We start from the raw sequence: 13,511 nt of genomic DNA on the forward strand, positions 1-13,511 counted from the left end.
TCATTACAAAGAGCACAGAAAATGCTCCGGAGTCATGTGGTGTAACATCACATTATGAACACACTGTTTTCTTTTCCTCTTATTTGTCCTTCATGTACTGTGTATACAGTCTTATTGGCTGGTTGAAACCATGCAGATATGGCTTCAACCCTCTGGGGGGCACTAAAGATTTAAGTTTGGCCTCTACAGAATGGTTGGTCAAAGATGCATTTGATTTCAGACCTTCACAGTGAAATGCACTAAATTAATAACTACTCATTAATAGGTGACATCATAAATGAGTCTCAAAAATCATTTGCAGTAGAAGGGTGTTGGTTTCTTTTCTTTTTAAAAGTTATATTAGTTTGAATTATATAGAAATAATATAAAGTTAAAAGGAATACATAAAAGCTAAAGGTACTGTGGTCAGAGCTGTTCATGGTCTATACATACAACATAAACCACATCCTTTCATTTGGGGCAGAGGCATTCTGCAGCAGCTGCTTCCTGAGGGTTTCACATATTTCTTTGCACAAGGTTTATTGGTATGATGGATAGTTATTGTGATAAACTGGGCACCTACAGCAATGGTTAACTGTGATGCTGATAAGGTTTATGTTTGGAAAGTGTAATATTAAACGGGACTGAAGCCATTTGTACTGAAGGAATGAAAAAGGACCTTTATGTATTCTGAGCTCATTTAGTCAGTGTCCTTTCCCTTAATCTTGTATAACACAAAGCTATGATAAATGTGTCAATAAATGACTGAAATGTCACCAACTCAAAAGCACTCATTTTGCTGGTTCAGTTGGGCAGATGATACTTGAAATTATGCTGTATGAACTGTTATCTTGTGTCTATTTTAAGTTTTATCTTTACTTCTTCTTCTTCTTTTCATCAGTGTGTTAAACGTCATTGCCAGTGTCCTGTTCAGAATGCAAATATTTTAGTATAATGTGCACTGTATATTGTTGAGGACCAGCTTAATGAAGAAAAAAATGCAAAAAAAAAAACCTGTATAACCCAGCTCTACAGTCCCCGTCACCTCCACAGAATACTCTAGCATCTTTAAGCACAGAATACATTCTGATGTGTTGGAGCAAGAAAAACCTGGGTGTGAATAACGGAATCAGTTGCAGCGGAGCCAGGTTTAGCTGCTTCAGTTTCAGGGTCCTGTTATAGTGTTTCATGCTGGCTCACTGTCACACTGTCATGACTTACTGGGGCACTCAAATATAACAGAGCGGCTGTTAATGCCACAGAATAGAAAAAGGTCTATTGCTGTTTTGGTTCATCAGCACCAGATGTGGTAAGTGGCTGTTTTTATAAAACTAGCTTGGATTAAACCAACCTAGTTATACCAACTAGCTGGTGAACAGAATGAACCAATCAGCGCATATGGAGCCAGATTATGGTTCTGCACTGCCCCAAAGTGGCAAAAAAAATCTATTAAATGCAAGCTTAAATGATAAATTTTGGGAAATATAATCACAGACAAATACAATATGGATGTTGATACTATACTATCTGTGAGGACAGATATAAACAGTAGGTCTTTTTTAAAGTAGACTTTCTTACTTGTTACAGTAGGAAAACCACAGGTGTATATAATAACATAACACACCATCGTCTCCATGTACTCTTCAAGCACCTTCTTTGTCTTGCTTGTCAGTCAGTGATGTAGTAACCATGTCTGTATGTTTCACATCTCCTCTTTTCTTCTTGTTATACATTATATTTCCCCCACCCTCTTGTTAACCCCCTCCACACATGTGCAAACCCACTTCCAGCCCTCAATCATACTATCACAACACTCTTGCAAACAAAACACACACACACACACACACACACACACACACACACACTGAAGCGGCTAAATGAGATTAAGCAGTAATTCTCCCTGTCGCCAAGCGCTTGCTCTTTGTGGGAACTGTTGGGTTTTTCTCTGTAACAAAGTAAGGTCTTGACCTTACCCTGTAAAGTGATTTGGCGCTATACAAATAAAATTGAATTGAATTGAATTTGTTTTGTTATTTATACCTGTGCTGTTCATACTGGGACATGACACAATGTCTTCCATGAAAAAGGCCTATTGTTACATCTCATTACACATTTTTTCTTTCTTCCACTGTGTTTGGCATAAATATTTTTAGATAACACATAGGGGAACTAATTTGTCATTATCTAATTAGTCTAATCTGAAGATGATTCAATGCTTAACTGTTGTTAATGGACCACGCATGTACTAGGAGTGCAAGTCAAGAACAGACAATTACCACTGGAAAACTTACACCCACAAGACCAAGTGTGAAGTGTGTGTTCATTTCTTTCTGAACCACAAGCCCTTCCCTGAGGTGTTACTTCCTGACCCATTAACCTGCGGTCCTTTCTGGGTTCCTCTCTCTCTTAACATCACCCTGATGGACCTCTAAGGCCCAACATTGGTACACACAGTGGTCCTTGCTGTGTGTGTGTGTGTGTGTGTGTGTTTGTGTGTGTACTTCTAAATGCTTCATAGTGAGGCCCAAAAAAAGTATTTTCCCAACAGAGAGAGGACATTTTTGGGAAGTGAGGACATTGTGCCTGGTCCTCACAACTTCAAATGGGCATTTGAAGGTTAAGACTTGGTTTTAGGGTTAGTCTTAGGTTTAGGGTAAGGTTTGGCGTTAGGCATTCAATTGTGAATGTTAAGGTAAGGGGCTAGGGAATGCATTACGTTAATGAGTGTCCTCACAAAAATAGAAGTAAAATAGAAGTGTGTGTGTGTGTGTATTATGCTTGCACACACAAAGCGTTTCTAATGGGACATCCTTTGAGGAAGCTGTGTGACAATACAGCTGCACAATGCAAATACAAGTCAGACCGCAGGGACTACTGAAGGTAACACGGTCTGATGTTCTCTGCGGGGTTTCTGAGGGGCCAATGAGGAAACACCTTCAAAACAAAGGGCCTTGAGAAAGCCAAGACAAGATCTCACACACAAGGAACAATATGTATGACATCATCAGAGAATAACTTGCTGACATACAAATCAGCGGCTCCAAATGTACTGACTGCTCCAATTATTTTGGTGCTGATAGAAAACTTTAGCACAAGATTAATACTATTAATAATACTATAATACTATTAATACTATTAATGCTAAGGGAAGCTCTTTTCCCTTTTGCAACAATATAAATGTGTGCGAAAAAGAGACGATGACATGAAATGGTTAAATGTTCTTCTAACCCTTTGATTATTGTTGCACATGTATATGAAATAGCTTCTTGCAGCAGAAAGCAGAAACTGATTCTTAGAAGTACATTTAAACGTCTCATTTCTTGTGACTTTTGAACCAGACAGAAAGGTCTTTGATTATATAGATTTCAGTGATTGTGCTGTTTTACTTTATGTGAGACAAATTATGTGCATCTTCATCAGCTGCAGACAGTTTATGCCCTCTCAGACTTGTTCATTGGCACCAGACAATCACTCAGACTCCAACCTTTCTACAGTTATCAAGCAGACTGAACTGAAGTGTGTGTGTGTGTGTGTGTGTGTGTGTGTGTGTGTGTGTGTGTGTGTGTGTGTGTGTTCTGAGGGGGTCAGGGTCAGGAAGGCACCAGTCATATGGCTTCTAATGAAATATGTATACAGGAACTCTATACTGGAAGGTCAGAGCATTTTCACGGTTGTTACCAGTCAGTTCAAGCCTCCATTCAATGTACCAGTGGCATTTAGACAATCTGTAGACATACACAAGAAAATGAGACCGTAAAAGTGAATGTCTCCATGAGGACTGATTCTGCATTTATAGTTTATTCGTATCTATTTTTAACGATGAAGTGACGGTGCCACAGTAACTGACAATACTGCGTGAGCTATTGTTCTCCTTCGGGGAACTAGGCCTAAATTAATGGCATGGCTAAATTTGGATTTTTCAAAGAAAACAATTGGACATTTTGATCCTCTTCTAGATTCACCTTTTGCCGGAAACAAGACACACACACACACACTCACACACACACACAGCTGAAGACCTAAGAGAAACACCCAATATATAACCCTATATAGTGTGAGCTCATAGAGGTATAGGAAAGGTGAGGTGGATGTGGGAATCAGGACTTGAGGGGAATGACAGACAGATGAGCAGGTGTTTGTGGGGGGGTCAGGTGATTGAGACTGGGAGGAAAGTCCAAGCACATGTGATGGACAGATGAAGAGCACCATAATACAGACACAGAATGTCAAAAAACTAAAACAAAACAGGCTTCACTACCTGACCTCCAACCAACGTAAGAAGCATGTACATATGAATGAGCTTGTCTGAAACATAAGTGAGGACTATTTTCTAATTCCCCAATCTCCTTTTATGCAACCACTTGATAATCAGAGTTTATATGTAGACTCTCACCCTTTTCTCTCTTTCTCTTGGTGCAACATTAACAAGCTTAAAATTTTGCAAATTCTCAGGTAGTTTCATCATTCTTATTTCCTCATTTAGGTAACATGCAGGAAATGCTGCTAGAGAGATAAAAACCACCTGAACCTAACCAAGTAGGTTTTGTGCCCAATCCTGACCAGACTGTTACCTTACATAAGCTTAACCAAATGTGTATTACTGTAACCATGACAATGAAGGGGCACTATTTCAGGAGATGCACCCATGGGTTGCATCAGTGGGTAGGGACAAAGCACCTACATCGGTCATTCAGGTCACAAGCAACTAAAAAACCTGTTCAGTGTTTGTTTTGAAATCTGTGGATATGTGAGGTACATATACTGGCATGCACGCTGGAGTTTGTAGTATTCCTGTATGTACACTTACATTTAATCTGGCAAGCCATAATGATTTCCTGTACATTTCACTATGCATCTTACCAGGTTCCTAGCTTGCTAAAGAGCAGTTCTATCGATTCCACCAACAGGAAGCGATAGAGAGAAGAGATAAGAGATATTTCTTCATCTCTCTTGAGAAAGGTTGGCCAGAATCATACTGGTGATATGTTTGGTCTTAAATGAAAAATATATTTTATTCTGAGTTTAACTGTGTCATTATTAGATGTACTCACAGACACAGAAAAATGAACATAACAATGTTGCATAGTATTGGACAGCAACACATAACAGGCTGTTACAACACCTAGATGTCTAGTGGATGTAAATGGAGATAGAGCACATTGATCCAACTAAACATCATCTTCAGACAATCTTATTATCTTAAAACTAAAGTTGTCTGACGTGTGCAAATAAGCAATATGAACATGTTAACTGAGGCTTTCACTGGTGTCTTGTAGACGTAACAATGGTTTTAAATGCATTCTTATGGTACCACCACTTAGGCTATAAGAAATTAATGAAAATGAGCAGCAGGGATGATTGAAACATTGATTTGAAATGCATTTTCAGCCAAGTAAACAATTTCATGTGGCTCTCAACAATTTCCTCACCTGCAATGTGAGAGCGAAACTTTAGAAATATTTGTTTTGTTGGTTTCATAAGAGGATAATGATTTAAAAGCTTTTGCTAAACAAAATGAGGGATGATGTAAACTTTTCCTTTTTTGTTTCCGTGTTGATGTATGTTAACTGATGGTAGAGCTAGTTTACGAACATAGTCCTGTGGCTAGACTGTAGTGATGACACCTACAGACAACAATAGCTTTTTAGTGGGTTGAAATGATGAGAGTTTTCCCCTACGTCAGCAAAGACTGCAGGGGGGTTAAAGTACTGCTTCAGCTGCAGGTGGTGAAACTGCAGATAGTATAGGTTTGCCCACATATTTAAATTATTCGTTGAAGTTGAGCTAGGGCCCCTCTATGAACTTTGCCCTGTGCTCCACAGACTCCAGACTCCTCTCTGGTTAACGACAATATAATAGCCATCCATTCAGCAGTAAGTCAGGCAATGACCAGTGGCCGCTGGACATCAATACAACAAACTCTGAGTGCTGTGGACCTAATGGGCCTGAGAGAGGAAAGCATTGCTGAACCTTGTGATAAATGGACTGTTGCTGCACACTCACATTAACTGTCTGCTAGGCCAATGCAATTGCACTCAACAAAAAGAGAAGGAAGTGGCTTTGTGTGCAACCTAATGCAGTTCGGGTGTAGCAGCCTGACTGACCAAAATTAGTTTTCATCATAAGTTCAAGACAGTATTCAAATAATATCACAAGTGTCATTGAAGGGAATTCAAGGAAGTCGTATCATCTGAAGCTGTTTAATTGCCAAATATAGACAGTGTTGAACATCACACTCTTTACTGAGAATGACCTCAAGATAATATCATGATTAATAAATCTAATAAATCATCCTTTATACAGGGTTTATAAGTAATGGCTTTAGTAATAGTTAATAAGTCATTTAATAGTTCTTTATAAGCCATTAATAAAAACATCTTCTAGGTTGCCAGGTTGTGAAAAATCTCTCGGGCTGCTTGGTTTTATTTTTCCACATAGTGAAACGAGATTTTAAATTAATTTCACTTCATTTACTTGACCTTTAATATTGGATTGAAACTTCATTGGTCTAGGTATAAATTTGTACTTTTAAAATTATTTCTCTAATTTGAATCTCAAATATCTTTTTTTTTTTTTCTTTTAATTTTTCGAAGCTTCTTTCTGGTCTGTGCTTGTTTTCCTGATAATGTGCACACGTCTTAAAGTTGAAACTGGCCTCAAGTTGATTGCCTTGATCTGTAACACTGTCGTATAACTGGCAGCCAAAACATTGATGGGGATAAGTAGAGATAAGTGCATCGTAGTGATGACCGTGTGGGAGTTTTTTATTCTTTTTTATTTAATTTTATTTTAAGGTCTTATATATAACATATTCATAGAGCATTAGTAAATAATTTATTAGGAATAATAAAGCCATTAATTACAATTACAGTATAAGCTTCATAAGGGACACCTTATGAGATAGTGGTACTACATAGACTTATACTTCTATATTTCAAATATGAATAAAAACTCTACACATGACAGTTGTAAATGTTCAGTTTTTGAGTCTTTGCATCGGCTGCTAATATATTAAACTGTATGAATGGAAAATATTATGTGTTGTTTCTTACCCACATGCAGCACACCAGGCTGTCACCTTGGCCAGGAACCATGCAATTATCACGGAAGCCCTCAAAATGAGTTCAATACAGCAAAACTGTGGCTTCTGGGTATTTTTCCATGTTCAGTGTTAAGTGATTTCAATCCATAAAATTTATGCTTGTATGGGAATGTCAGCCAGTCTGACACTGGATAGTCTGTTGAAGAGCCACTGTAGTATTATTGAAGTCAGACTCATTGGCAGAACTTCAATAAAGCCGTCCGATTAATCTCTCGGCTGGAAACAAATCAAATGGAAAATTAAAAGTGCTGCACTTAACATTGAAAGAACTAAAGGTAAGAGCACTAAATATCCCAGCAGCGAAAGGAAATGACAGAACCTAAGACCTATTTCTGTTTGTGTGGCCTTCTAAAGTTGGCAGATCTAGACTAAACTGTGCCGCAGCTGAAATTATGCCTCAGAAACGTCTCAGAGGCCTTGTTCTGTTAAGTTGAATGCAAGAGACCGCCATGTCTAGAAATACTGCCGCCACAAAGCCACAGGGCAGGAGGGGACTCCGCCTCAGATTTATTGCCCAGACTCATGGGGTGTGTTTTTGCCTTAAAATGGCGAGGGTGAAATTAAAGGCAGGGTTTTCATGTAATTGCACATGGATGTGCCCACTGCCCACGGCTTTGACCCTAGCTCTTGCACTTTAATGAAGGGTTGAGAGCTTGAACAAGGCAAACCCTGGCAAAGTAATGGCTACACTGACACTGGCCAAATAGATTTTGTAATGTGCTTATAGTACTAAAGCACAGGACCCTTATCTTTATTCTATCCGGTCATTCTCATTTAACCATTAGTTCTCTGCTTTGAATGAGAGGCTATTATGTTACCAGTCAAATATACTGCATCATAATCAATTATGCATGTTCTTAGAATACTTTCTACATGTTGGCATGTGTGTGTTCGCCTGCTTTTACATAGCATTAGGATTAATAATGAAAATTTTGATATGTGTATGCCCTGAGTCAAGAGTTGTTAGTTAAATGCTCTAAAGCTATATCTACAGGCAGCAAGCAGATTGTGCACAAACACGTTTAGGGAAGAGAAAAGGTAATATTTCTGAGTCAAATCTATTTTATCTATCACACTCCATGGTTTCATTTTTTAGTTTTTCCACCGTTGGTGTCTGACGTTGCACTTTACTTGAGTGTTTCCATTTTATGCTACTTAATACCTCTATCCCAATTTATTTGAGAAACAAAAGTCCATTTTACTCCACCACATTTACTTGACAGTTGAAAATATTGGTTACCATGCGGATCACAGAAAGTTTTTTCATACAAAACATATGATTATCCAATAAGATATAATACAGTGATTGAGGATAAGATAGAGGAAACATGGTATTTTCTCTTCTTTAAATAGGTTTGTACAGGATCTGCTAGTTGTCTGTGGATGTAGATATAGAGCATTTAAGGCATTTACAAGTGCTGACATGTATAAGGTATTATAAGGACATTCATAATTGATTATGATGCAGTTTATTTGACTGGTAACATGATACCCTCTCATTCAATGCAGAGAACTAATGAGAATGGCCGGATACAATAAAGGGCCCTGTGCTTTAGTGCTGTAAGCAAATTTAAAGCTATTTGCTTTATATCAAAATATATAACAGTATAGAAACTAGTAGTAGTTATAGCTGCAGTTTCACTGCTTCACATGTTAATGCATTGGTAGTAATAATTATATAATAATACACCACTCTGCTGCATAATTAGTCCTTTTACTTTTAATTCTTAAGAGCACCATCCTGATGATACTTAACACTGAAATATTAATGCAGGACTTTTACTACTATTTTTATGAACGTAGCTCAACATAAAGGATGTGAATACTTCATCCAACCACTAATAGTGTCACGCAGAAACTGTACACCGTATAAGTTCCAGGACTGTAGTTGAGCAGTGGAAACTTTCCCTGAGGAATGGTTTTACCAGCTGTGAGGCCAGCTACTCCGAGGGAAGGAAGGTTATATTGTACAGTGCTTTCAAATGAGGGGTTGCAGCTTGTAGGTTTATATTTAAATGATATGGCATTGTAATACAAGGAGATCACACGTCTGGTGCATTGATGATTTAGGGGAGACGTGCAGCTCCTGATGCTGGAAAATGACACCTATAGAGAACTTTAATTACCGTCCTGCTGACAAAGATGACAGGAAAATTCAGCCTTGCTTAAACCAAAGAAGCAGCTTCCCACAAAGTAACATCTTAGTGAGGGTGGTCCTGCAAAAGTGAAAACCCTCCACCCTTGCTCCTCTTCAGTAGTCTATGAATACACATACACATAGACTCAACTCTAACCACATATTATGGGTTTGTACTGCTGATGGTTTCATATTTGGCCCAAAGTTTATGTAAATGCAGATGTGAGCCCCACATCACTGTAGTTTGCTGAAAAACCCAAGGTTTTTCCAACCATGTTCCCGGTCTGTTAATCCAGCTGCCTTTACGTAGACCCACGCTGTGATTGGTCCCAGATTTGCTGCGGGTCCAAAGTAACTATTTAGCTTTTTCCCTGAGATTTTCCCAATGCTGCTGGCACAGTGTGACCTGCAGGAAATTACTGAGAATTGTGACTGTAACAATGCTAATGGACCAATGCCAGACCACAGCTGTTTCTTCAACCACACAGAACATTCCTCTGGGTTAATAACCGCAAACACTGGAATAGATCTACTGTTTCATGATTTGGTCTGTGATACAGTACAGTATGTGCTTCGTTTGGGGAAAATTGCAAGCGCACTAAATGTGTGGCACTGTATAAAGTAAAGCAATAAGATTCTTAGAGTTTGAGTCATTGTGGCACACATGCAGTGCACAGTGCTCATGACCTGGTTATTCTTGGTGTGAGTTCTTTTGTTTGGAATTGAAGTTTATTGATTTAGTCACATTTTGTTCATTTTAGTTTGAGTGAGGGAAGTCTTAAAGTCTCCACAGTTTAGATTGGACTTCGTCACATCTATTTTAAAGAGTCATCATCAGTCTTTCTGCCTCTCGGACGCCCTGAATCCTTCTTCTTGCTGCCAGCCCTGCCCATCCTTCCTGGATATGAGGTCATGACAGAATGACCAGAACAAAGGATGGGCTGCAGTCATCTTAACCTAAACTCCTACAGCATAATGTACACTCTTTTTCTCTTTTTTTGCCCCCGTGTCAAGTAGATGCACAGCAGAAAAAAAAATCTGCTTCTACAGACTGCAGGCTTTTGTTGAAGTTAGCTAGATGTGCAAGTAAGAGGTATTGGAGTTTATGGTTTTATTTTTAGTTCAGTTGCTCGCCTATTCTCAGTTCAATTTTTATTTTATTTTGTTGTTTAGTTTGTTTGTTTTTTTCGTTTGTTTGTTTCTTACCTGTTTCTTACCGACAACTAAAAAATGTGCCTGGCGGACTTTAATATATCTGCAATAAATATATCATTTCTACAATTGCAACGTATCTTTCAGCAAACTTTCCACGCACCTCCTGGCTTTCATATGCTTGATGAATTGAAGTGACCCCGCAGGCAGCAGCCGCCCCAGCCTCTCCGCTCCCCCTGCCCGGGGTGAAGCAGGAGGGAGGGGTGTGACTTCCAGCCAACTGTCGAAAAACTCCGGAGTTTAGAGATCAGCAAAAGATGAGGAGCTGCTCTCCTCCTCTGGCCGAGCGAGAGGGACTCAACGCAGCGAGCCAAAATATCGGAAATACGGAGAAATGACGACTCAGCAACGAAATGCATGTCCATGGATGTGAGTTTAACTTTCCAATAAACCCGAACTGCGAGCATCTTGAGGTGAGTTGTGTTAAGATTGTCATTTGGGGAAACGGGACTGGCAGGCTGATTAAGTGAGGGAGCTCAATCATTTAACTACAGTATGTGACTGTGATTCAAAGTTAAATTAATGTCACGTCTGAAAAGCCGAGGAAAGATTAGTTTGTATGGTTAAACCAGCCTCTCGATACTTCTCATTTTGGGAAATGGTCCAATGTTGTGTGTGTAAACAAACAAACAAACAAACTAACAGCGTCATAGTTTTTTTTTTTTTCTTCAGACCATGTTTCCTTTATTTTAGTTTCATGAAGTTGATTGTCAGATTTAATGCTATTTTGTTTTCATATAAAACCAGACTATTCAGTTGAAATCCATCAGACAAAATCACGAACTGTTGTATTACTGACTAATAACAACACTGAACAATAAATTGGCTGCTCTCTGTCTCAACACTCAGATCTTCTCCCGCAGTCTAACACAGTGGATCTGCTGACACTGGACTCCCAGCTCACTTCTGACATCCAGTGTCAGCGGTCGGTGCTTTGAAGATGATCAACCATCAAATATACCTCCACTACAACCACACAGGAAAGCTGGACCACCGGCCTGGTGTTGGCACGAGCCCTGGCACGGTGGACCCCAAAACCATTGTGTTCCTCATCATTTGCAGCTTCATCGTCCTGGAGAACCTCACCGTGCTGGTAGCCATATGGAGAAACCACAGGTTCCACAACCGCATGTACTATTTCATCGGCAACCTGGCGCTGTGCGACCTGCTGGCTGGTGTCGCTTACCTGGTCAACCTGCTATTGTCAGGAGAGAAGACCCTGCAGCTCTCACCTGCTCTCTGGTTTGTCAGAGAGGGCAGCATGTTCGTGGCACTTGGTGCTTCCATTTTCAGTCTCTTGGCTATTGCTATAGAGAGACACCTGACTATGATCAAAATGAGGCCTTATGATGCCAACAAGAACTACAGAGTGTTTCTGCTGATAGGGACCTGCTGGCTGATTGCCATATCTCTCGGGGCTTTGCCTATTCTAGGCTGGAACTGCCTGGACAACCTCCCAGACTGCTCCACAGTCCTCCCTCTCTACAGCAAGAAATATGTAGCTTTCTGTATCACAGTTTTTATGGTTTTGCTCTTGGCCATGTCAGTCCTTTATGCCCGAATTTACATCCTGGTCAAGTCCAGCAGCCAAAAGGTGAGCAAGCACAGCAACTCTGAGCATGCCATGTCCCTGCTGCGCACCGTCATCATTGTAGTTGGGGTCTTCATCGCCTGCTGGACACCCATCTTCATTGTGCTTCTGGTGGATGTGGCGTGTGGGCAGCATTGCCCCATCCTCTACAAGGCTGACTGGTTCATTGCAGTGGCTGTGCTCAACTCAGCCATGAACCCAATAATTTACACTCTGGCCAGCCGAGAGATGAGACGGGCCTTCTTGGGTCTGGTGTGTGGCATTTGCTACAGGGGGAAGGTTTCTGTAAATGGCAGTGGGAACAGGCAGTCTCTGGAGCCGAGCCGCAGCAGGAGCAAGTCATGGAGTAGCCAGAACAACCCCAACCAGAACCAGCAGGGCTCCAGGCAGACAGAGCTAGGGAAGGAACAGGAGACGGACACTGCCCCTGGCGAGGTCTCAGTGGTGGCAGGAGGGGCCGCCCAGGCTGTCTCTGAGAGTGATGCAAGAAACTGAAAGAAGGCAGCAAGTGATCCACAGTAAGAAGGTGAGGGTGGTCCTAATATATCCTCGTGGACCCGCGTAGTGGTCACAATGGACAGAAATAATGATGAGAAGGAGTTTTGACTGATCTAGAATAATGGATTTCTTGAATGAAGTGTGGACTTGAGGCCTGGCTGCAGGACAGCTGTTTCACGTTTGTGCTTAATATTGATTCATCTGCATCATCCATAATCAGAGAACTCATTAAAATGTTTGCTCTTGACATTAGATTGATGTGCGAGGCCAATGTGGTCAATGGTGCACTCAGTTTAGCCTCTTTGTCAAGTACAGGTCACACTTCATCACTGTTGCATGAGAACCACGATCTCAAAAAACTAACAGACAAATGTTTTGGAGATACATGACAATGATGATTTGTGAATTAATGGTGCTCTTAACCTTGACAGAAAAAAATGTACCCCTGTACCTCAAATAAGACAAAGAAGGGAAAATGTCACCTGCAATTAATAAAAAAAAAAAAGTGCAATTATAGTAATGCAAAAACTATGTAACGATGAATGATTGTAGACAATTATTAGTGTAATGATAAACAACTGAAGTTATTTATTCTGTGCAGTCTATTCTGTGAATTGGTATTCACTCAGTAATACTACAGAATGCTGTGCAGTTACTGTTATAAAAAAACTGTTAACTGCATTATAAATAGTATAGTTGAGATAAAAACACATGTTGAAGAGTCAGACGTGTCATCTTTTTCATTCTATCAATAGCATGTTCAAAATGAAAGACCTGCATTTGTTACCTCTGCAGAGAATTCATGTAACTGATGCAGTGCATTTAACAGCAGTAGTTCTTAGTGATACCAGGGCTCCACCTGCTGGTTAATATTGGTAGTCGTCAATGCTGATTGGATATTTTTGCAATATGCTGCATGTTCAGTACAGAATATCATCACTCCTTATCTTAGTCACAAATTTTGACTCATTAAAATGTGTGTTTGTGTGTTT

The 13,511-nt window shown here is 39.9% G+C and overlaps 1 protein-coding gene across 1 annotated transcript; it reads left to right on the forward strand.

Moving 5' to 3' along the window:
* Nucleotides 1-10,702: 10,702 nt before the first annotated feature.
* On the forward strand, nt 10,703-12,638 carry LOC139611629 (sphingosine 1-phosphate receptor 3). Its single transcript, XM_071466458.1, has 2 exons — nt 10,703-10,843; nt 11,280-12,638. Exon 2 carries the CDS (start codon nt 11,371-11,373, stop codon nt 12,514-12,516), a length of 1,146 nt encoding a protein of 381 aa, XP_071322559.1. The 5' UTR covers nt 10,703-10,843; nt 11,280-11,370; the 3' UTR covers nt 12,517-12,638.
* The last annotated feature ends 873 nt before the right edge of the window (nt 12,639-13,511 follow it).

The sequence above is a fragment of the Trachinotus anak genome, unplaced genomic scaffold (assembly GCF_046630095.1).
Source record: "Trachinotus anak isolate AG129_WGS33_773 ecotype Australia unplaced genomic scaffold, CSIRO_AGI_Tana_v1 ptg000028l, whole genome shotgun sequence".
In the NCBI taxonomy this organism is placed as follows: Eukaryota; Metazoa; Chordata; class Actinopteri; order Carangiformes; family Carangidae; genus Trachinotus; species Trachinotus anak.